Source organism: Stegastes partitus, unplaced genomic scaffold (assembly GCF_000690725.1).
Source record: "Stegastes partitus isolate 25-593 unplaced genomic scaffold, Stegastes_partitus-1.0.2 Scaffold462, whole genome shotgun sequence".
NCBI lineage: Eukaryota > Metazoa > Chordata > Actinopteri > Pomacentridae > Stegastes > Stegastes partitus.
Genome location: NW_007578193.1, coordinates 201,806 through 227,394, shown reverse-complemented (window position 1 = coordinate 227,394; position 25,589 = coordinate 201,806). Strand labels below are relative to the sequence as shown.

The 25,589-nt window shown below is 39.1% G+C and overlaps 2 protein-coding genes across 3 annotated transcripts; one reads left to right on the top strand and one right to left on the bottom strand.

Annotated features, from left to right (window-relative positions):
* Window positions 1–174: 174 nt before the first annotated feature.
* Window positions 175–18,453, bottom strand: phka2 (phosphorylase kinase, alpha 2 (liver)). 2 transcript variants are annotated; one of them, XM_008286654.1, is made up of 33 exons: window positions 18,195–18,453; window positions 17,985–18,074; window positions 15,760–15,918; window positions 14,814–14,861; window positions 13,859–14,027; window positions 13,697–13,779; window positions 13,339–13,419; window positions 13,101–13,199; window positions 12,882–13,028; window positions 12,689–12,742; window positions 12,458–12,580; window positions 12,242–12,337; window positions 11,796–11,903; window positions 11,139–11,217; window positions 10,276–10,410; window positions 10,085–10,194; window positions 9,805–9,949; window positions 9,308–9,386; window positions 8,731–8,879; window positions 8,475–8,645; window positions 7,914–8,023; window positions 7,688–7,824; window positions 7,409–7,571; window positions 6,171–6,250; window positions 5,998–6,076; window positions 5,785–5,914; window positions 5,597–5,698; window positions 4,531–4,649; window positions 3,799–3,822; window positions 3,248–3,301; window positions 1,696–1,929; window positions 1,412–1,612; window positions 175–640 (listed from the first exon to the last, which is right to left on the bottom strand). In XM_008286654.1, the coding sequence occupies exons 2-33, from the start codon at window positions 18,060–18,062 to the stop codon at window positions 467–469; spliced, it is 3,720 nt and encodes a 1,239-aa protein (XP_008284876.1). In that variant the 5' UTR covers window positions 18,063–18,074; window positions 18,195–18,453; the 3' UTR covers window positions 175–466. The 2 variants fall into 2 exon arrangements, with proteins under 2 accessions (XP_008284876.1, XP_008284877.1); XM_008286655.1 differs by lacking the exon at window positions 3,799–3,822.
* A 2,079-nt stretch (window positions 18,454–20,532) lies between these two features.
* On the top strand, window positions 20,533–25,583 carry LOC103360755 (adaptor related protein complex 1 subunit sigma 2). Its single transcript, XM_008286648.1, has 5 exons — window positions 20,533–20,697; window positions 21,141–21,319; window positions 22,606–22,714; window positions 22,870–23,007; window positions 23,668–25,583. The coding sequence occupies exons 2-5, from the start codon at window positions 21,141–21,143 to the stop codon at window positions 23,713–23,715; spliced, it is 474 nt and encodes a 157-aa protein (XP_008284870.1). The 5' UTR covers window positions 20,533–20,697; the 3' UTR covers window positions 23,716–25,583.
* Window positions 25,584–25,589: the final 6 nt, after the last annotated feature.

The following is a 25,589-nucleotide window of genomic DNA, read 5'->3' as shown; positions in this document are numbered from 1 at the left end:
ATTAAAAAGTAATAAAATGTTGTTGATTAGAAACAATTATTCACTTTTCTGCACAAATTATTAAAACGTTTACTCTGATAACTGTCGGGCTCAGTAAAATTAAAACTTATGGCACATACATTTATAAGACAGATAACTGTCAATATAATATTCTTCAAGAGCACAGACAAGTGCTTACAGTTGCATATTTTAATTTACATAAAATGCAGGTAAGTTTTTTAAACGTGCATTTAAGCATCCTGTTAATAAATAAGTTCACAGTCCAGACTCAGAATGACCAAATAAACTCTTCTACAGTAGTATGACTCAGCTGCCAAGGCTTTGATGGTCTATCAGTATATGAAAGATATTGTATGAGCTGATAATGAGAAGCTTTGCTTGCCTTCGGCCAGTTGATCCCTCAGTTATAAAACGTGTCTCTTCAGGGTCTGGTGGGAGCTTCTGGACACACCAGTCTGCTTCTTCTTCACTGCATCAAGCAGCTGGAGCTTGGCAGGAAGTCCTGGACGTACGTGACTGTCGCCTTGGAGAGATAAGTCATGGTGCCGTAGCTTCCACTGGGGGCACTGTCGTAGAAGAAGTTGCAGATTCCGGTTGCTGGGTCCTTCTCAAGGAAATATTCACTGGCACACTGGGATTTCTGGGGATGCAGAAGTACAACAGGGTGAACCCACGCACAAATACGGGAACATCTTATCTAAGAAAAATGAATCCGTTGCCATCACCTTGTCAGAAGAAAGACTTCTATCAGACTGTAGTGACCAGTGCTATGTTCTGTGCTCACACAGAAGACGAGAACGGGATTATTTAACTTATCGGAAAAAGCAGCTTCATCATCAGGACAGAAATCCATTCTATCCAGCAGGTGACAGAGGTGAGGATGCTCTCAAAACTCAAGTCAGTTGTGAGAAAACCTGCACACCAACTTCACACCTGGAGGTGATTCAGCAGGGCGCCTTCAGTTGAAGGCTGATTACACTGAGGTGCAGAATGAACACTACAGGGAGTCTCTTCTATTATCTGCCATCAGACTGTTTATTGGACAGGAATAAACACTAACCTTGCTGTACTCCATGTATAGGAAATGGTTGTGTAATGCACAGGTTTTATGTTATATTGAGATTTAGGATATAAAAGTCAATCTTTTATATGGAAGTCATTCTGCACACTGTATATTATTTACCTTGTAGATTTTCTACATTTTTTCACACTGCATATTTTCTATACTGGACATTTTGCACATTACAAATATTTCTTTTTTACCTTGCTCTGAATCTTCAGTACGTTTTAGTACTTTTGTAGTAGTGCCAACAATGTTTCATGTGTAGTGTTAAATGTGGGTTCTTGGATGTGATTGTAGTAATTTCCTGCAAAGGATCAATAAAGCATCTGCCTGTCTGTCTGGTAGTACCTGGTCAGTAAAGAAAAGGTCATTGGCCAAATGCAGGATGCGATCCACGTGGATAATCCCACCGATGCTGTCCACCTCTACGTCGGCCACCAGACCCAGAACCATCACGGTCTCCACGAGCAGCTGCCGGTACTCTGGTTGAGGGACATGATTCAGGACTGATTCCACCTGCACTGCAAACTTGATCTCTCCTTCGGTCATCTACACAGAAAACACAAAATTAACCACACATATAAAAAGAGAGTCCTAAACCCAGCCTTAGCAGAAAGTGTGCGAGAGGCCACCTCTCTTGTGGTCGAGGAGGGCAACACATATCCATCGATGGACAGGCCGTGGCACTTCTGCAGGATCTTCCACACCTTCTGGTAGAAACCCATTGGTACTCTGTTGATGGCTCCGTCCAGCCTGCGTCTCCTCAGCCACTGGCCTTGTCTCTCCTCCCAGTGCAGCTGTCCGTCTCCTGGGCCGGCACCCACTGGAGACAGGATTCCACTGGGGGTGGAGGGGCTGCTGCAACGCTGTGATGGTACGACATTAACACACTGCTATAACATATTTAATGAAGTGATGTTCAGCCTTATTTCCATGTACTTTAACTTCTGTGTACACCATTACTCTTGTCAGTAGAATCTCTCTACACCACGATCAATGACTGCAGTTTTTCCCACCGCACATCCAGTTCAAGGTCCAAATGAACTACACCTTCTTACCTTCACGTTGGATTTATGATTGGTGGTGGCAGATATGGTGTGCTGACAAGAGCAATTGCATATAACGAAACAAATGCATGTAAATAAAACTGAAATCATTATTGTAGTGGTGCTCACAGTCAAAATCACAGTTATAATACTTATCTATAGCTACGAAGTCCATGCAGTTATTCATGCACACTGATGCAAACAAACTAAAGGACAAGGCTGGCATTATTGTATGTTGTAGCGTTATTATTAGTTAAAAAAGTATTCTAAAAGCACAAAAAACTACAATGAATTTCGGTCACTAGCAAGTGTAGCAACAGCCTGATACAGCTTGTGCCCCCACAAATTACTGTCTAAAACATAAGAGAGCTATACTGTTCTGATTACTGACATATTGCTTTATTATGATAAACAAACTGAGTGTGATCAGTGTTATCAAATTCTTAATCAGTCAGCTTAATCTCCAAAATTAATTATACTGCAAGGTTTTAGCCCTAATATTTAATATAGTCAGGGAAAGTGGTGTTTTAATTAATTTTAATAATAATATTTTAATTATTTCAGGTAAATTCACATCATAACACTATAGGTTGTAACTTCAATATTTTAACTTGTTTGGTTAAGTCTGACGCCAATCTTATTTTTCTAATGGAGCGCACTTTGGCTCAGCAGCTGTATAGAGCCAAAAAAAAAAGAACAACAACCCTTTAAGAGGAAAAATGGAGAATTCGAAGACAGAGCAACAGAGGAAGGATCCCTTCTGAGGGTGTGACTATACAGACTTGAAAATGCAGGGAATATGTGTCAGAATTACCTATACTGGCCTTGCTTTCTGCAAATGAATACGTCTTCCTGTGCTACTGTCCTGTACCTAGTCTGTTTTTGAGCTACGGACACAAGCTACTTCAGGCTCAGACTATACAGATAATACTTGTTAGTAGGATAACCTTTAGTGTGACTTTTATCTCTTTAGAACAATTGTTAATAATGAAGAGACAAATAATGACATTCTCATCCTTGAATGAGGAAAGTCTACATCAAATATAAAATCTGGATGAAAAATGCTTTCAGCATGACCTTGCTTGATTCATACATGACCTGGGAAGGATAAACCAGCAGCTGAGGGGAAATGATTTACCGTGGAGCGAGGAGAGGTGACATTGCTATTCAAGGAAAGACCCCCACTGAAGATCTACACATGGAAATGGATGGCAGATGAGATAGGACATGTTGAGATAGTTCACATGGTTCTCGCACTGCAGACATGACAATGCTGCAGCCACACGGAGCATAAAAATCCAACAAAATCACTGCTGTACATCGCTGATCACAAGAAGGAGTATTTGATAAACAAACCATGCCACTCCATGATGAAATGCTATCTGGATGTGTGGGTTGGTATGAGGATGGGCTCCTTAAAAGCAGCGTAATGATTGGTTTATCTGAGAGCTAATTTTGCAGAAAAGTCATTCTGAATGATGCTCTACCGTAACAAAAAAAGATCCGGTTAATGTGCAATACATTGAAGATTAGCAAAGCATGTTCTCCTACTGATATGCGATGATGTGAGAGTCGCTCCAGCGATGGAGGGCAACGTGGCTCACAAAGTGTGAGCTGATTATAAGCAGACGGTCGTTTAGATCGAGGTTAGAAACAGTCACATGCAAGATATTATCAAAGCCAACCCACACTGACAGGCTGAGAGTCATCCAGCTGCAACCAAAAGCAAGAATAACGTTATTCTCTAGATAGATAGATAGATAGATAGATAGATAGATAGATAGATAGATAGATAGATAGATAGATAGATAGATAGATAGATAGATAGATAGATAGNGATAGATAGATAGATAGATAGATAGATAGATAGATAGATAGATAGATAGATAGATAGATAGATAGATAGATAGATAGATAGATAGATAGAAAAAACAAGCAAACAAGATGATGCGACCTGTAAACTAATATTTTGTTGAACAACCCTTTGAGACAATCACTGCAATCAAGTGTTTTCTGTAACTCTCAATCAGACTTCTGCACCTGTTGACAAGCATTCTGATTTTGGCCCACTCCCACTGCTCATCAGCAATGTGCTCCGGGACAGTTTTTTCTTTCTTTCTTTCTTTTTTTTTTTTGTTTATTCATTTCAACCACAATTCAAAAGCCATGTCTTATTTCAATAAATTATAATTTAGCAATTTTTTGTTTATTATTACTTTTTTCAGTTTCTAGTTATTTGAGTGACGATTGTGAATTTTTCCTTTTCTTTAATGGAAGGGTATGAATACATTTGAGGATGATGACAGACAGACAGACAGACAGACAGACAGACAGACAGATAGAAAGAAAGAAAGACATATTTACAACTATGCATCCTGATAATGATCCACTTTTTGATCAATGTTGATTTGTGCTTCCCACCTGTTTTATCTCATTCTTCAGCTTGTGTATTCCTGTGCGTTCAGTCTTAGTGGCTCCTGTGTGGCCGAGCTCATGGATGGAGATTGCAGGACTAGTGGCTGTGGACTGGATTGGGCGCACTGATGAATAGAAACAAACAAACAAACAAACAAACAAACAAGAAAAGCCACTGAAAACATACTTTGTATTTTATAGCAGAGCTTAATGGGCCTGATTTATTTGTTTTTTGTACAATAAAACAAAGCAGCAGAAACAAAAGCCTGTTGTGCAGAGCGGTCATAGCTAGGCTTGGATTTTTAGAAATAAAAATCCTGAATGCACAAAACAACAGAAGCAAACACCCATAGGATAGAAACTAACCGAACAAAGAAAATAATAGATAAATACTGCAATGAGGGTGATTGTGCTTTTGCATATATGTGAGTGTGTGTGTATATAAACACGTACACTTGTGCATGCAAAAGTGTGAATGTGCATTCTTAAAGCACACTAGTGTTTATTCAACCTATTATGAAAGAGACAGAGAACAAGTTCTGTAAAATTTGGTTCATCAGACAGGTCTTAAGTCTGTGTTTAAAATTCATATGAGAAGTGGACTCAAAGCCATTTGAGTTTAGGTGTTCCAGTTTAGGTGCTGAGTCCTCTTATATCTGTTAAAAATGGCTGCTGACAGCATCTGGGATTTTATTTGTTTGGTCTCAAAGAAGAATGAAAAAAAACACAAGAAGCTCATCTTCCAAATTACAAACAGAGTATTCAGATCCAGCTAGATCATTGTTTCAGGGAGAAGTAAAATCCAACTTCCCTGATAAATCACTGTAAGTGCCAACATATGAGTTAATAATTCGGTGTTGAAGGGATTAGGACTCTCAGTCGTAGTAAGATTTTAAATGGTTACGTCATGATTTGGTACCAGATCAAAAAAAACCTGCATAGTCCTGATTATTGCACAGATGTTTACCAGTTAAAAAGCAGGGGTAATCTATTAAATAGATATCAGGATTCTGACTGACAGCTAAAAACAAGGCAGAGTTTTAAAAAAAAAAAAAAAAAAAAAAAAACTCACTGCTTCTCTCCACCCCAAACTCTTTTCCACTGAGGATGTGATGCAGGAGGCTCTTCATGCCAAACGGACTCAGGCTCATCAAACTCTCGGACGCCTCCTCCCCTGCAAAAACATCACATGGGTTTCATTTTCACTGTGCAGACACGAATAATTTGTGTGTACTCACAGTTGTGTGTTTTATTTCCTACCAGAACAGTGCAGACTGCGAGCCAGCTCAGTGGCCATCACTTGCATGATGAGTCCTATCCTGAGTCGGAGCATGTCGCCAAACAGAGCAGGCTGGGAGCGCACGTACATGGCTAAATAAACCATAATTTCCTAAAGGAGAAACACACACACACAGTCACGACTGCAAGATAAATGTGCGAGTTCTGTAGCAGTCCAAGAGGCGACAGGTTTACCTGAGTGAGTACAGCTATACTGATGTCCTGACCACTGGCTTCATAGATGAGAGTGTTCAGCTCCTCAGGAGGAAGTGGGCTAAAAAGAAACAGTGAGGAAGAATTATCATCAGCAAAGCACAAAATCTCTGTAGCCACACCAGTGTTTCTTATTAACTATAAATTCAGCTTACACTGTGATCACTCTTTCCCTGGGCTCAGGAGGTAAACCTACAGTCAGCTGCTTGTGATGGGAAATCAGGTCTGTGCAGGCCTGAAGAAAAGACAGTTACAGGTGGAAGGAAATTGTAAACAAATTCTTACAGGGTTTGATGTTTTTAGACAGATTTTAGACATTATGAGTCTTTTTTATTATGATACATGAACACAGTTGTTTTTCAGATGACTGATGTAAATTTAAAATGACCAAAACATTGTTAAATAATGATTTTATCTACTTTCAACTATGAATTATGTTAATATACTTCATATTTGGGACCTTGTTCAGATCAGGACGGATACTATACAGGTGTTTTAGATATGATTATGTGCATTTTGTCTGAAAGTGTTCTGGTTACCTTCAAGCTGGAGAAAAAAAGCCTCAGTTCCAAATAAAACATGAACTGAACGTATGAATACAGATTTTTAGTCAAGGTATTAGTTGTGCTACTTTTGAAATTGCCTATTGTTTTGTATTTGTATGCTGTAAAACCTCTTTATTTATTCAATCTTCTTTGCCATCACCATCATCACAACTAGCAGCTGTCAGGAACTATTTAACCATGAATATCTTACCAAAAACAAATGTGTTTAAAATGCTTGACAGAGCATGAAATTAGCTCTTACAGATTACATCTCTAAAGAAACATACAAAAGAATTATGTGTTTTACTAAAATTTTAAAATACTATTCAGAAGACAGGTTGTGTTGCAGGTCACTCGGGCATCAATCATCAATACTGGGCCATGAAAGGTGTTGGACGCTTGCTCAGATTTAGATTTTCTGACCAAACCTGATCAAACATCTGATTGTGGCAAACATTCAACTAATCCTTCAAAACGTCCTTTCAATGCCGATCAAAGACAACAGTATGAAGAAGGAGGTCATCATGAGTCAAGATCTGACCCAGGACCTGTTGAGGATCCAAATTGTGTTGCTGCACTTCTATAAAGCAGTTACATCTTAATTGGTTTCATACTGGTTCCAGTGGTTTCTGTTTAGGTGTTTTCAGCATTATAGATGGAGTTTAATTGTTCTCAGATCTCTGTTTTTGAAATTACATCTGAGTTTTAAAACATCTACCATCAAGGGTTTTCTATAGACATCTGTATGCTGCTGGCAAAAACCCTATTCAATTTTAAACACTAACTTAGTTTGCTGCTAAACCACCCTGTTGTTTGCTTTATATACGTATCTAAGGCTTGTCACTGACCTCGGCGAGGACCTCCACTCTCTTGTGTAGTATCCCGGAGATGTATCTGATGAGCCCCCACTCTTTGCAGGCTCCAGCTTGTACATAGAGCTCCTCCAACAGACAACGAACACTGACCCCACCCTGCCCAGGACCTGACAGCTCCACCAGCCAATCAGCTCCTCTGGTCACCAGAACAAACAAACAAACAAACAAACAAAAAAAACACAGGATGGGCGATTACAAAAAGCAACACAGTTTACTTATAAGCATGTTGCAGCTTGGCCTTGGTGTCCGTACCTCATGACATAGAGAATGTAGAGGATGTCAGCCTGGTCCTGCAGAGTTGGACACTCCTTCAGCTGCCTCACCAGTGCTGCAAAGTCCGTGTTGCCCTGAGAGTCTCGAGGCAGGTGCAGGTCAGCAGCACTGAGGGGCTTGTGAGGGACATCGATGTTACACAAACACACTTTAGAGCAATGCTGAAGTCACAAAAGAAATGTGATGGAAGATCTGCTGTGCTTACTTTGTGCTGCTTTGCCTGTGGGCCGTGCTGAAGATGAGGAACTTCAAGAAGGTTGAGGGATTTACGGTGTTTGTTCATGACCGGAGCCACAGGTAGATACATAGAAGACTCTGAAACACACACACACTAATTAATCGATGCGTTTATGTTTCTAAACCTTCTTCTAAAACATGTCTTGCAGCTGCGTTGCATGATAGACTATCAGGGCCAGCACAAACCGATAAATTTGTAAGTTAATTTCTTATGAACTTTAATTTCTGGTGTATTGAATGTAAAAGATAGTCTAGATAAAGGGCGTAATATTTATATATTTCAGCTGCAAACACACGTAGAAATGATTCACAACAATCATTTACTATCCAGAATAAGTGTCAAACCAACCTTTTGCTTTTTAGGATCTTGCTTGCTTATTTTTTTTTCCAGAAAGTTAGTGACTTTACTGTTAAACTGTTTTATTCACATATATCTCAGGTGTTTTGTCTGCATTGGAACCAAATATGTTGAAGCAAAATACACGCCTCTACTTGTAGATAAGGATTTATTGCATTGTTAATAACTCACTGGGTACGTTCAGGCCCTGGACCTTGGCCATGAGTGACAGGATATCTCTTGTGGTGTGTTCAGCACTGAAGACGTGGTGCTGCCCCCTCTGGATGGGAGGAAGATGGCACTTGGTGGTGGTGCTGTGGAGGAGCTGGGTAAGGTAACGGTCAAACATGTCTCCAGAGCCCCCTGGAGTTGGACACATACACATTTACTTACTGCTCAGTGTAATTAAGCAAACATTACTGAAAGCTGCACACACTTTGTTCCTCACCTGAAGGCCCACAGGTGTTATATTCCTCTCCGTATTCGTCATCTTCCTCCTCATACTCGTCCTCCAGTAAGCTGTCGTCATTCTCCAGGAAGCTGAGGCGAGTGTGGAACGAAGTGGTCTGGAAGCTGGAGAGGTCTGACATCTGCACCCTGGAGCAACATTCATGCAAAGAGAACTGACGTAAACAGCAGATATTTCAACAGACTTATGTTGCATGACCATCCACTTTACAGGAGGATTATATATATGAATTTGAATATGTGAAAACACTATACCGCTTATGAAAATATAAGAGAATTCTTCTCCAAAATTACAGTCAGAGATCTTGACTCACTCTCCGAGCAAACCAAAATAAAGCATATACTCCATATACCACATATTTTAATGCACAGATTTACTGCTTTTGTTTCTAAATATTTAGTGCCTTTTCCTTGATCATTAATATGTGCTCTGATCGTTCTGTAATATAATTATCACATTTTCTTTGATGCTTTTAAAATATTATCCACATGATTTTCATGCTAATATATATATTAAAAATTTTAAAACAAACTGAATTAAGTTGATCTAAACACACCTTGCTCCGGCAAAATAGCCATCCTGTAGTTTCCTGAGAGTTGCTAAGATGCACGGATCAATCGCATCGCCCTCTTCAACTGGAAATAATGAGAAAATAAATGTCATTTACAATATGCACATCAAGATCATAGCTACATGCACAAAAAACACGTATTAAATGCCATTTAAGTTGTGTTACAAAGTGGTGGGACTTCTATATTTTCAGGGACTTTTCATATCATGTCTAATTTATCCTGCAAATAGGATTCGGATTCCGCAAGTTACTCTAACAGGGAAAAAAAAAGTTACAAAAGGTTTCAAAACCACAACTTCTGTAGACACTGAACACAGTATAGGTTACTCAAGCCAGTCAGAAAGAAAAATAATCATATATGCATACTTCCAGTTAGTATAAACATCCAAACATATTCTTTTTTTATTAATAACTGGAAAAAACTGTATCCTATAAAGGGGACAGTTAAACACTGATGTGCTCTGGGTGTAGAGCCTTCGTACCCAGCATACTGCGAGTGATGGGGAACGTGAGTGTCGGCCGTCCTGTCATCCTCCAGCAGGAAGACAAATAGGCCAGCTCCGTTCGTAACATCTCCACGATCATCTGGTTGTCCAGGGCCAGATAGAAATGATGCTGATCCAGGAACTAAACGAGACAAGAAGGAGAAGGGAGAGAAACAAGAAGTAAAGAAACCAAAATATTAATCAGTAATGTTCACCTTCTTGTACCCAGCTTTGCCACTGAGGTGATGAACCTGACAACATCTCAACCTAGTTGTACCTGAGGCGTGAATATGTATGAGCGGTTTTTGATCTCGTAGAATTTGGACGTTCCCAGGACTCCGATGTGTCTGTATGGCCTCCCACTCAAGTTCAGCTTCTTGCAGTTGCCTGTGGTAATAACATCAGACGTTACACTTGCTATCATTCACACACACAGCCGTTCATTAAGAAAAATCACTGCTTGTTTACCCAGTCTGACGTAGACGTGGCTCAAGACGCGAGCAGGTAGGACCCTTATAGGCAGAACTTCTGACATCGTCTGCACCGTGATCCCAAGATCCCCCAACATCTCCTGGATCTCCTCTGACTCTGCTACAACACAAACTGAGAAACACAACAGAAAAATATATCATATCCTGCCTACTAGAAGAAATTCTGGATATAAAGCAACACTGACATCAGAACAATCAATAGTACTACATCAGTAGTCTTGGTCATTGATGCTTGACTGTCTTGATTTTTGTGAAGCTGTCTATGGTTTATGTTCTCCAAGCTAAATAAAATGACACAGCTGAGCCAAAGTACAACTGAGGATAATGAAAGTCCAACCGAATGACAACTTAAAATTGAAAGACATAGACATCTGAAATAGCCGCTTCACCTTTTATTTTAGGTACAAAAAGTTGAGCAAGATCTTTGATGCAAAACCTCAGTTAGATTGTACATTCCTGCCAAACAACTAGAAAGAATATTTTTTTAAAAAATAAACAATTCCACTCTAATTTTAGCCCATTTAACAAACTTGCTTTAGTGGTGTGATGGACATTACAGCATCACAAGGGCCTCATTATATTGTAGGGTTTCTTCTTCTTCCTCACTTCTTTTAATAGATTTTCACATTTTCTCAGGAATTGAACACATTTTAATCCAGTCTCTGAATACTACTACTACTCATAATAATAATATCACGAATAAAATAACTACGTTCGTACAGCACCTTTTGAAAACAAAGATCACAATGCTTTACTAAAAACCAAATGTCAAATTAGGCAAATAACAAAAATAAAAACGGTTAGGTTGAGTAGTCAAGTTTTTTCTTTTTTATCACCAACCTTGTACTACAACATCTGGCTTGAAGTTAGTCGAGAATCTCCTGTTCAGGGGATCTATTTCTCCAGGTGCTAAAAAACCCTTAACACAGAAAGAAAAACAAAGTCCAAGAGGAAGAACCATTACACAAGCAATGTTTTTGCTGTATATTTTAAGATACATTTATAAAATAAATAAATCATATGTATTTAGTATCACAGAAAAAGATTTAATATGTCCGAATATATAGTATGTCAGATGTAGTATGACAAAAAATAACAGGATGGCCTGCAACAACTGGTCAGATTTTGCAGTTTGCAAGCCAGCATGCTGTTCTGGCCATTCTGACCCACAATCCTCTGCACAGGTATGTCACATACACGTGACTACAGGCTGTGACTTTTAAAGTTTAAGGTTTACTATTATCATCAAGTAGTACATCTCAATTGTACGCATACTGCATGAAATAGTAAATACTTTGTGAGTGTAGCTATAGTACATACTTAACAAAAAACATGTGATTTGGAACACAACGATTGTTAACTGGAGGCATCACTGCAGTTCCCTTTGTCCTCATTTACGATACAAAAGTTGCTACTGTGTTAGAAACAGTCACAACAAAAAGTTGCCAAATGTTGCAAGCAGCTATTTCAGACAGTGTAGAAGGATCCTGTCAGTACCTCAGCCAGAAGGCAGCCCAGGATGTAGAGCGATTGTCCCCACATGTGTGGCAGCTGCCCCATGGCCACCCTGTCCACAGTGTGAGGACTGCTGTACTCCTCCTCCACCTGTAAAAGACAACATATGATCACATACTTATGAGTCTCTCTCACATGCAGTCACACACACACACGCACACGCACATGCACACACACACACAGCAGATTACATCACCATTAGCAGAGATTTACAATAATTTGATCAAATAAAACTATGAATTAGACCAAATAGCTGAAAGATGTAAACTAAAAAAAAAGACCAGATATATTTGACACGTACATTTTTGTTTTTGTTGCAAATGTATAACAAATGTTGCTCTCCTTGATTACTAATCATTTATATCAGTATCAGCCCTAAAAAAACAGTCAGTCAACCTTTGTTTGTATCATCTATGGAAGTGGGATACCTTGTCACGTGGAACAGAATAAAGTTCAGGCACCAGTTTGATGCCGTTCTTCCCTCTGATCAAAATGCCCTCTAATGCCTCCCGGTACTCCTGCACCTGGGAAAAGCACACAGTCACTTTAATACTATAACTGCACCACATGTCATTCAAAGTGACTGGATGTCTGTCAGAATACAGCAGGAGCTGCATATGGACCAGTGTGTTTGGTTTTATTACCTGCACATGGTCTTCAGTAAAGATGCCGTCCAGGATGAGATAAGTCCAGAACACAGGCCACTCACATTCGATGTTCTCAAACAGCTTCAGCTCCGCAGGATCATAGTGCAGCCGAGATGGATCCTAGTGAGACAAGACAGGAACATGAACTTTGCAGCTCAAATATCACAAAATACAATTATCATATAAGTGAAAAACTTCTACTAAATAATAACATAAAGAATATATTACCTCTTTAGGACAACGATATCCGTCCCTGATGAAGCGGCAGCAGCCGTAGCGACCCTCAAATTAAACCAGAGAGTGGAAATGTTATTATGCTGGCGACATACATGATGGTGCGGTTAGAAAGCATAGGATAAAACATTGAGCTGTACAGTGTTTCTGTGTGGAATTGTCCAGGCGGCTCATACTTAAACTGTACCTGCAGTTTGCTTATTATTTCCGACTTAGTGATGGCCACCAGGTCAGCGTCCTCCACAGCAAAAGCAGGAAAGGAAATAACGGAAAGAAGACCAGCATCTATCTCCTTGGACGTCGAGGCTCTTGGCAGCATGGAGCACAGGATTGACTGAAGGAAAGCACAGATGTGGTGAGCAGAAGAAACAGCAGCAGAGATTACTGGAGTAAAAGTCAACGTTACCTGACAGTGTTCAACTTCATCTGGCAAAACATGGATGACTGACTTGGGCCCTCCGTGAGCACCAAACAGGTCCAGCTCATCTATGGCCTCCAGAGCTGCCTGCAACCGAGACACAAACACACGCATCAGTCAATAGATCCATGCACCAACATACGTTTCACACGCCATTCTGTGTTTCCTGTTTAGTGCAATATATCATAAATGCTGTAAATAATGAGGAAATACGTGGCTTCTGTACCTTAGCCATTCCTACAGAGCTGCCATTAAGTTCAGGGATGCCCTGGTTGGTCTTGTCACCGCGCTCCCACATCCCATAATCCTAAAGAGACAAAAAGGTCATGACATGATTTTTCACCATCAAAATTCTGTACTGATCTAACATTGCACTAGAGTTATCTATAAAAAGGGTCAAATCAAAATCAATGCAACAAAACCAGCTTGTATTGAGTTTTGTAATCCTTGCATCTGCGTTACCCAGAATTCAGTCCAACTCAGTTGAGTAGGAGATTGTGGTGCAATATGCCATTCGCAGCAAATGCACCGACTTTAACCTCTTCCTCGCTGAAAACCAGCATCCCAAAGAAACTGTTACTCACTGCTACTTTGTAGGCTGCCTCTATGTAGAAGACCAAGTTTTGTATAAAGGCCACCTCGTCCATGTTCGAGATAATACGAAGACCTGTGTGACAACAAACTCAGTGACCGACTTAGTGTCGAACAGAAATAAACATAAACATCATTCTGCACCAGTCCTATACCTGAAGCTGTCATCTGTGCCAGCATCAGCAGGTAAATGGAGGTGGCGTCCACCTGGAGGTGACCCCACTGGTCATCTCTGACCACCGTGGCACAGGTAGGAGTATCGTATTTGGCATGCAGGCAATCCTTTGTACTCTGGGTGTGTTTGAACTTCTCCACCTTGGCCACCTGAAGACACACGACCAAACAAACACTCATTATGAGGCTAATGATGCTTTTGAACCATTTAATATGTGTACTGAATTGTGACAGCTAAGGACGATTTAAGATGATATAGACGAATAGAGGATTATTTTTTAATATGTGAATCAGTTTATCGACTAACTGTTGTGAATTTACGAACTACAGTCACATGACAAACTCCTCAATCAATTTAAAGTTGATGTGGATTTCTAAAAATGAAAAACAATCATTACGATTCGGTGAATCTCAATGAGCGTATCTATGCATTTACATTAAAATCGTCCTTGTGCTTCAAGTTCTACATCTGATCTGCTTTTTCCTGTTTTTATAACAACATTATGAAGCTTTCTGTTTCCTCAACGTTTCTAACTTCTCAACATCGCAGTGAACCTCAAGACTAATTTCTTCAGACGTTCTGATGATGATATCTCAGTAGGAGCAGTTATGGCATCTCGACCGCTGCAGCATTTTAACACTCCTCTGTGAATTTTGCATCTCCATCTTATTTCCACTAATGTTAAGTAAGAGCAGAGTACACAGCCTCACCACAGCCTGGCTTTCACTATCACTTTCACTTCAACATGTAGATCACCAGTGTATCATTAGTTTGCTTACTTTCCCAACATGCGACTGAGGTCAGAAACCTGGATGAGATGTTGACATAAAACAGTCTGTGGCTTCTCAGAAACAGTACCTATCAGAGTTTCTACCAAAAGTGGGTTATGTTTACATGCGCAAACGCAGGTGAATGTGTAAACATGTGTGTTGTACCTGTCTCATCATGCACTGCAGAAGTCCCTGCATCAGTTTCACCACACTCTGCCAGCAAACAACAACAGCGTCATGAGCAGACAGCAAAAGTCTGACAAATCATTAGTATATTCCAAATTATTTTCTATTTCAAATCCAGCAGGCTGCTTATCTTGTAAATGTGTGAAGAGGACTGGACAGGAAAACTATGATGATCTCATGTGGCTTCCTTTGTGTCTGGGCAATATTTCAGTGTTAGCAAGTGGCATCTCTTAATAGAATTACAAAAATAATTGAAACACAAGAACTGAAACTAAACATTTTACTACTGAATAAGCAAGAAATATATTAAATCTTGTTATTTTAGTTAGTTACTGAATCTATGAATACCTCAAAGTTACAAGAGCTAAATTTTTTAATTTGCTTTCTTAATCTAAAACTTTGTGACATGGTTACCAGCGATTTCTTTTTATATTTTCATCCAATTACTTTTTTTTTATTAATAAATGAGCTATTAGTTAAGTCAATAAACTAGCTGATTAATTGACTGTTTTTTGGGGGGTTTTTTTTACAATAAAATCATTTTAAAAAGTTTAAATACAGGATAGCTGAAAAGACAAATAACAAGTACTGAAAAAATGAAAAGAAGACAAATAAATAACAAAAACTGATATAAATATGTAAAGTGAGAGATGTGGCAGGTAAGCAAGTTGAGTTTGATCAAACTATATATTCCCCTGCAGTTCAGCGGTTTTAACATGAATTTGTCAGTGCAATAGTTTGTGTTGGATGATTGCAATATTTGAGCCTACATTTGTGTAAATGAATCAAATGAGAAAGAGACATCAAACACTTTTCTAGCTGTTGTTTTTCTAAAATATTTAACTGAACATAGCTGACAGAACAAACAGGTACTGGTGTACACATTAACCCTGTATCTCTCTGCCTCTTTCTGGTGCAAACACACCTGCTCCAGTTCGTAGGCTTTGGCCTTGTCTTCATCGCGATCTGCGTTCTTGCGGTAGGCCATGCCGAGCCCCCACACAGACAGGATACTGTAAACATTATCCCGCACCCAGGCATCCTTCTTCTGGGTGCTGGCAGGGAGAAGTCCTGTCACTGGGTTCTGAAACAAAGACACACACAAGAGATACAGTTACAGTAAAGACACCCTCACATTTAAAATCCCCCTTTTAACTGTTTGTTTGATACAAGAAACTCTGTAAACTGACTTTTTACTGACCAGCTGCCATTATTCACACCTACGAACAATTTAGAATCACCAATTAACCTTAAATGTTTTTGAAACTTGTGGGAGGAAGCCAGAGAACCCGGAGAGAACCTACGCTGCACAGGGAGAACATACAAACTCCATGCAGAAAGATCCCGGGTGTCCTCACCAGGACGTGAACCAGCGACCTTCTTGCTGCAAGACAACTGTGCTAACCACCGAGGCACCTTGCAGCTCAATTCAATCCAAATAACTTTATTTATCCCCAAGGGGCAATTCAAAAGCGAAGAATCAGAAGCAAAGAAGACGGTATGACTGCATGTAAATGTCCATAACTTGTCATAACTACCTTCAGTTGTGACAGAATGACTTCAGTGACTGTTGAAGCCCTGGGCTTTGCCTCGTAGGTAGGCTATTGCAACCATTTTCACCATTTTTCAAGAATCAATTTATCAGCCAATTAGTTTCTTTATTAATTAATTGATTGATTTGTTTTTTTAAAGTCATTGGAACATAGTTTACAATATCAAATCACAAATTCCAACAACTGAAAGTGATATCTTCCCTTTCAGGCCAACAGACTGAATGTGACTCAAAGATATTCAGTTTATCATATAAAATGGTAAAAAACACCAAACGTTGCTCACATTTAAGATGCTGAGCACTGCATCCATTTGGTATTACGACCAACTGTTACTTCCAACTCTAAATAATTTGATCATCTTTATCATGACTTACTTTTTACAGTGTATTATAATTATCACAAGTGGTAGTAGCAGTATTTCCTACTGGTTTTGATGCAAGTTGAAAAAAACAAAAACGTTTAATGATCTAGTCTCTATGTATATCTATTTAAGTAAATGTCATTTTAAGTTTCAAGTTAACTACGTAATTATAGAGCAATTTACATAGTTTCAGTTTCAGCTGTTGTGGAGGAGCTTTCATTGCTCCCCCCGTCCCTGATATTAAACCTACACGATGACATGTATTCTGTGCATGGAAAACTGGCTCTGTTTCCATCAGCTGTGTTGCCTTTCGGTCACAGTATTAAATTAGACAGCAGTTGACTGTGGCTTTGTGTGAACTCAAGAGCGGATAGATAAAGGTGCATAGCTTTCCGGTCCTCAGCCTGTTCCAGAGGATGAACTTTGCTCACACTTTGTTTATTTCTATGTAGATCGGTCTGGTTAAACCTTAACCCACAGGGGTTACAAAACATCCGCAAATCTACAACACTTCTGCAGGACAAAAAAAAAAAAGTTACAAAAATACAACACCAGATGAATTTTAAAGGAGTCCCTGCTTGCAAATACAATAGTGGAAATCAAAATTATACAAGCACACTATACAACAAATCTAAGCTGCTTGTGTACTTGTATTTTGTGCAACTTTCAACTTTAACTGCACTTATTAATCATTGTCCTTCAATATAACAATACAAGTCAGGCCCTACTAAAGCAAAAAAAAAAAGGCCTTAGTGCACATTCTTGACGAAGATATTTCATAGAAGAATGAAATTACCCTCATGGCCTTCAAAAGCAAAAGTTGTGGGTTGTTTCTTTACCATTTACATCAATTATATATTCAGCAACACTCTTCTAAAACTGCTACAGCTCATTTAAGACAATCTATCCATGTATTCTTCTTCTATAATGTCTGTTTAAACAAAATAGAATCAACAGAATCCATTAAGGTAGCAGTTAGTATGTAAAGTAGTTCAAACATTATACTGACATGGTAATGCATTAATAATTATAATCCAAGTATTCAATATGTATCACTGTGACATGCATCATGCTGCATAATAAGTACTTTCACTTGTGGAACTTCTGCATTCTTCTGCATGAAGTGCAGTTTGATGAAAACTGATTCTTATGGACAGCATTACCTTTACTCTACTTTGCTAAAGTAAACGATCCCACTTGTTTGCACCGGTCTCTGCTCTGCATGTGTGGACTCACCTGGTGACACAGGATCGTCTCTTGGACCAGCCTGGCATAACCGTCCAGCCGCACTCCTGAGTTACTGCGGCTCCTCATCCTCTCTGATCACTGCGCACACAACACAACAAGCTCAACAAGCCTGGTACTTTACCTCTCCGTAGACACGACTTTATGATAAATAAATAAAAAACAGCGACAGCATATAGCCTGATCGGTGATGTTCCTCACCAGGCTGCGACCCATCCCTCCAGTCCCTGCAGCGCCTTCCTGATCTCTGCAGAAGCGGCTCTGCTAAAGCTCGTTAGCCGAGTAGCATCCAGCTGTTCACTGACGACGTTTAGCATGAAGCGCGCAGCCTGTATTCACACACACACAGCTACAAGTCCTGCTGCTGGATGTATGGAGTCAGTTCTTGCAGATGACAATTCGTGAGGCTTCACAAGAAAGGAATCAACTGTACATCCTGGGGAAAAAATACATTATGTTCCTCTGGTCTCATGATTTGACAACAGGGGGAGCCAGATGACCTCTATTTCTCCCCTCGCAGCTCATTTCAAGTCATTATGTAAACAGGAAACAAGTTCAAGTGTATTTATAGTTTTTTTTGGTTCGTTTTTTATTTTTTTTTTCCTGGAAATACAGCCTTTAAGGGGTAAATAAGGGATTAAGGGGTAACTGACTGCAAAGATAAATAAATAAATAAGAAGCGCAGAAGTTTGGGGTTATTGATGCATCAACATGTGAGCAGCATTTAAATGCCTGTGGAGGAGCTGATTGTGCTTCACTGATGAGTTGTGCATCATGTTTTATGTGCATCACATCAGCTTTTGAATGCAATGTAACAAGCTGCTAAAAAAAACAAAACAAAAAAAAAAACAAAGTTGAGTGAAAAGCTGCCGCTCTGAAATGCAGTCTTGTGGAGGTGAAAAGAGAATTAGATCAAAACCAAACCTGTATCCCTTCATCCTCTCCTTCATTCACTGCTTTGTCCTTAACCCTCACCCTTTTTCCTCACGTTTTTGCACATAAATGCATTTTAAACAGACCATTGTGTGACTGCGTTTCTGCTACAGCAGAAGTAATTCATGACCTAGCATCCATGTTTATTACTTAAACAAGAGTGAAAATTTGCACAGATTTCTCCCCAGAAAACTGATTTTCTTGTGTTTTGAGGTTGATTTGAGGTATTCCTTGTATGTTTTTTTATCAATCAAATAAAGCTTATTATGGAAATTCTACAAAAAGTACATTTGCAGAGAGAAAGCATCCTTCAGATGTATGTTTATTGCAATAAATCATGTGTATGCATGTCTTCCAAAGAAAAGAACAAAAGGTAGAAAACCATACTTAATCTTATAGGGAGGTTTTGACTCTCATACATGCTCTGAGTAGAGGGAACGTAGCTGGGAGTCAGTTTCTTCCTATTAAACAGAGCTTTATCCACTAACCAGGCTCTCTTGTGTGGGACTTCCAGAGACAAGATGAGGCCTCCTGTGCATTCCAGGGCCTCAGGGTCAAGCTGGCCACATGATACAAACGAGTTGATGGGAGACAAACCTTACATGAGAGCGCACACTGTCAATATATATAATATGCAAAAGAATAACACACCTATTAGTAGTAAAATAAACACAAATTTAAACACATCCAGAATTCTATTTCTGCATAAGTCCACTTTATTCATTGTTTATCACTGCCTGCAAAAATGATTTTGTAAAAATGAAATAAAATAAAACGACATACTTCATGAAAGTGACATAAAAGTCTATCTAAATCAGTAAAAGCCCTTAAAAACAAACTAACAAACCAATAACTTACAGCCTGGTGTTGAAAGTCTGTACTTTTTCCACATCTGAGAAGAGGAAAAAAAAAACACAAATCCAGTCAAAAACGTAACTTATTGCGCAGTAGAATGTTTATATATTTGTTGTCTTGGCCTTAGAGGTGGCAGTACAGTGATGCAGAACAAATATTGTAATCCAGTACTGCAGTAAGTGTAGCAAAATCACAAACTTAAAATACTCTAAAATTCAAACTCTAATTTAAACAAAAGTATAGTGATTAACATCAAACTGTAGTGAAAGTATCCATAATAAATGCTACACAGAAACAATACCCCTTATTAGTTTTATACTTAGTGTTGCATGGCTAATAGTGATGCATGAATAAGCAGTATTTTACCACTGCAGTTAGTCAGCTTCTTTTCACTTACATGATTTTTGTTGAATATGTTTACTATTATTATGAAATGAATGAAATGAAATGAAAAAATACTTTATTTATCCCAGAAGGGACATTCAATTTCATTATTATTATTATTTTCTCCAGAATAGGCTGGGGCATTTGGATTGAAACACCGTGTGGTGTTTTTTTTTTAATTTTTAATTTTTTACTATTAATACCACAAAAAGAGAAGTAAAACTGAGTCAGTAGTAAAGTTTCTGCTACAGGAAGCCATTGCTGGCTGTTTGCGAGTACGTAACGAATAACGGAATCTTTTAGCCAATCAAATCCCACAGCTGAGTCTTTTGCGGCCAATCACAGCGCAGCTTTCCTCAATCGTTGTCTCACCAGCAACCACCATCCGCTAGCTACTTTAGCATCAAGCTGGATAAAAAGCTAACATCCAGAAACACAGAAGTACCCGTTCACCCTCCCTGGTTATGAATTCCGCTTGAATTTACTGAAGTTACCAGACGTCCAAGTGACTAACTTGAAGGCCTGGTCGAAGGTAAGGAGTCGTATTTACTTCTCGTACCTGCTGTAGCTGGATAAACGTCGCAGGAGGGGGCGCAAATGACACGTATCATGTTGTTGATGGTAATATGTAGCCATTAAGCAAGGTTAGCTAACATGTGCTAATGAAACTTTGTGCTACAGCCTCCAGAATGCACCATTCACCAAATATAAAGCAAACTGGGTCAGATGGACAGATCGTGTGTCCTCGTAAATAACGCATCTATTTACTGTTTGGGCGTTTCTGCTCATTGTTATTATTATTCATTAAATGTAATTTGCTTGCTGATTATTTAGCACCAACACTTCCGTCCCTTTACCTCCTGTCATTTTTCTTCACCTTCTTGTCAATGCTGAAATAGATTCTTCTCCTAAACATTTAAGTTAATGTTCATGTCCCTACAGCCGTGGATAACTTGACTTAACTTCCTCCCTCAGATGCAGTTTATGCTGTTGTTCAGCCGGCAGGGAAAGCTGCGGTTACAGAAATGGTATGTTCCTCTGTCTGACAAGGAGAGGAAGAAGATCTCCAGAGACCTGGTGCAGACCATCCTGGCCAGGAAGCCCAAGATGTGCAGCTTCTTGGAGTGGAGGGACCTCAAGATTGTGTATAAAAGGTGCCCATGCATTCCTTAAACACGTGCAAACATGCAGCAGAGGTGCAGTTTGGGGTTATAAACCCTTTTTTCTGTCATCTGAATAAGGCTTGCAACACAATCTTGAAACCCTTCTTGCTTACAGTGCCACTCGTCGTGACTTGTTATGAAAATGACTTCTTTAAAGCAGCAGACTGAATAGCTTAGATCATTATTAAAACCAAGCCACCCATTTAAAAGCTGCCAACTACTTACATATCATGAGATATTTCAGCATTTAATATATTAAAATGTATTCCTCAAGATGTATTAGTCGTTTCATGATCAGTCCAGGTGCAGTTACCAGCTTTTTAAGGCCTTGAATCTGCATCTCATCAGTAGTTTGAGGCGGGTCAGTTGCCATGAATGAGGTTTGGCTGTTGTAATGTGACCCAAGTATGAAACTGTGGAAGAGATGCTGCAGATTGAGTTTCTCTGATGAAGGCTGCATGATCAGATGCAGTTGAAAGCCCAGGAGAAAGACAGCAAGACATCCTTAAGACCGTTACACTGTTGCAAGAAAACTGGAAATGTTTCACAATGGTTTAAGTAAGTTGTACTCTGTCGTTTTAAAATGTCTTATGACAGAGTTTAATATTAGTAATAGGATGTGTTAATGTTCGGTTTGTTACATCACTTCTGCATCTGTGGTGGGTTGTTGGAATTGTTTATAAGAGCCTATGATTCAGTGATTATTTTGTCACGCACTGAGATTTCTGGCATTTAGATCTCACCTTCTGGTACGATATGAAAGCCAGCAAAGCAACCTCTCAAATAATTAAGGCTGAACAATGAAGGACAATGATACAAATATGTAAAGAATGCTAGATTTGTCCTGGACATGACATGACTGCTGAGTCATTAAAATACAAAAGACACAGAATTGTGTTTTCGCTATGCTAAATGAAAACAAACAGCATTATAGCCAGGAGACGGTGGCGCAGTGCTGCAGTACTGGAAGAGGTGTTTCCTCGCGTGATCATAAGCACAGAGTTACCTGTTTATTTAGTGAGATCCCATTTATTGTCTCTGCAGTAAATCCTATCTGTGTTAAGGTTGTAAAGTTTACTTTTTGTATGCACAACAAATACCTGCATGCAGGATCTTTAGAGTTCAGATGAAGCCGACTGGCGATGCCGTCTTTTAATGATTGTTTACATTTTCAGTAACATTTGCAGACCTGCTTGTGAACAGTGATAACCGTTTTCCTAATACCTTTCATGTCACCAATACCGATCTGTTGCATTTCTGCTTTCTTTATGTGTTAGATATGCAAGCCTGTATTTCTGCTGTGCGGTAGAGGATCAGGATAATGAGCTTATCACCCTGGAGATCATCCATAGATATGTGGAGCTGCTGGACAAATATTTTGGCAGTGTGAGTACCATGAACGTCATGCGTGGTACATGTTGATTGAGAGTGTGGAGGAAAATCTGTGAAGAAGTTGTTCTACGAATTCAAGTTTTTTTTTTTTTCTATCAGGTTGGTGTCTACTCTGATCTACTGCTCTTTGCTGTGTTGTCTTGTTACAGGTGTGTGAGCTGGATATAATCTTCAACTTTGAAAAGGCCTACTTCATCCTGGATGAGTTCCTGCTGGGCGGAGAGGCTCAGGAGACATCCAAGAAGAACGTGCTGAAGGCTATCGAGCAGGCTGACCTGCTGCAGGAGGTGAGCTCAGTTCTTCTTGGACTACCAATATTTCTCTGATTTAGCTTTGCTCAACCAATGGTCTAAACTCCAAAGAAGTTAACTGTACGCTTTTACATATTTGGTTGAAATCATGTAAATGATTCAAAGATTGCCAAAATTGTTGCAGATTTACTTTCTGTCAATTGACTTGTCATTGCAGCTTTAACTTGGTGCAGCTGTAGCATATACTTTGCTCAGGAATGTATTGTTGAGTCAGACAGAAGGGTAGATGTAAGATGTTGATGCATTGCTTTTTCTACCTTGCAACCATCTGCACCTGCCGTCACCTGTTTATTTTGGGCCTGCGGCCCTTGATTAATACCTCTCTTTCTTTCTTGTGCCAGTGCACCAAAGCAAGCGCTGTGCTGCGTGTTTGCATTGCTGTCTAGGTGTCGTCATTTGCAGTCGACAGATTCAGTGCTCATTGATTTATTTTTAGCAAAGCACGCAGTACTATTGTTGCAACAGCATGGCTGACTGTGCTGACTGTAAAGGCCTCCTATTCCCATCGCACATCGAGCAACTTGCATTTGACTCGTGTGCTATTAATTATAATTTGAAGAGGTACTTTGCGCTACAGATGAACAAACTGACAGTGTGATGACAAGGAACGTTTATCTTTCTTTTATTCCTCTGCAGGAGGCCGAGGCACCACGGAGTGTTTTAGAGGAAATTGGGCTGACATAAATCATCGTGCTGCTGCCTCATTCTTTCTCCCAGATGCAGAACTGGCAACCTCCATGTCTCTATCCTGTCTTCTGTTCACTGTGTCAGTGTTGTATGTATATAATCACCATCTGTGTACTTTATTATTCTGTATTGTATCCTGTAATGTCCTTTCAATGTGGTGCCAACTGTGGTTTTAATGTGTCTCCTATGTACAAGTTCCTTCGCTGTGTCCTGCAGTATTTACCGTACGTCACTCCCCGAACTTCTTAGAAACTCCACAGAGAACAATGTAGCACCGACATTAAAAACTCCAGCATCATATTGGGATCATCGTTCCCCACCGATAGCAGTTGTTTGTGCTGTTTGGCCTGAAGTACTTTTTTAAGGTGCTACTGTAGCCACAGTTGGTGCTTCTCATGTGTTACCATCACATGGCTAAGAATCCAAATCCAATTATAGATAAACGAATACTCATCGATCTTTGAAAAAAAATCCAGACGGTCAGTTGACATACCTTACAGCTCCTCTAAAGGTATTTTCAGAATTCTCACACTCTTCAACCAATATAGATTAAAAAAATATTGTCTGCAACAAAATGTTTTTTTTTAAATCCAGGTCCTTGTGCTTTTTGCAACAGCAGAATATTATTGCATGATTTGGAACTACATGCTAGAAAGAATTAACTATGTAACAGTGTTACTAATAATCAGAGTTTAGGTTGGGCTTATGTACAAATTGAGTAAAGACATTTTGTTTGAATTGGAAAAATCCTACCAAGGGAAACAGGTTAAATCCTTTTTTTTAATGTGTATCCAGATTGTTTTGGTCTTTGAGGACTGTACCTTCAGAACAGCATTAAGTGTTGCTAAACGACCTTGTTTTTTCAGATCCATGATTTAAATGTAATGATAATACATGAGTGGGGATCACTGATGCTGCTACAATCACTTGTATATGGGTAAATTCAACCCACCAGTTCAGTAATACGTAACAATTAACTCATAATCATCATCAGTGTGTACGTTAAATAGGTTTGTACAAGTTTGTGTTTTGGTGATTCCTCTCCAGAATTGAACCAGCTGTTTAAACTGATTGTTTACCTTTGCGAAACATTGGTGGTTTCTGTGTAATTGGCGTCATGTTTTCTAAACTGTCAGTTTGTCTTAATTTTTCCTTTTCTTTTGATAGATGATTTATTTTCCTCACAAAAACATTTAACATTAAAGTTTGACCTCTGGAGATAAATCTTAGGTCAGTCCCTCCCCTAGTCCTTAGTCAGGATAGGATAGTGACCCAAATAAAAAAAAATAATTAAAAAACTATTTTATGTGTATATATAAAACTTTGGCTTACTCTTAAAGACTAACATATGACCAAAGAACACTGTGTTTTACCTTCTCAATGGTGTCTATAGAAGGCTAACATGGCAGCAAAGGGATTTTAACAGCAGGTTGTTGAACAAAATAAAATGTATGTAGGAGTTATTTGGCTACAGTATACCAGTATTAACGCAATTATTCCAATCCACTTAAAGACAGGTCTATCATGGGTTTCTTTATGGATTAGGAGCGTAAGAAGATGAACTGCACATATCAGGGTACATCATTAATATTCATCTGTCAGCTTGATCAATTGCCAGCAAGATGCAGGAAAACAAGCAAACAACCTACGAATAGATGCTCATCCCGAACTGTATGGCAGTCAGTTTTTCTATCTGCATTCTCAAGATCACAGGACTTTTTGTTGTACATCGATAATTATTAAACAGGTTCATGTTTGATTTGTGCAAGAGACATTACTTTTTGTATTAAACACTGCCAGCACATTTACCAACACATTTTCTTTATATATGAAAGGTATTAACAATAAATGTATTGAAAAGAAAACATGCT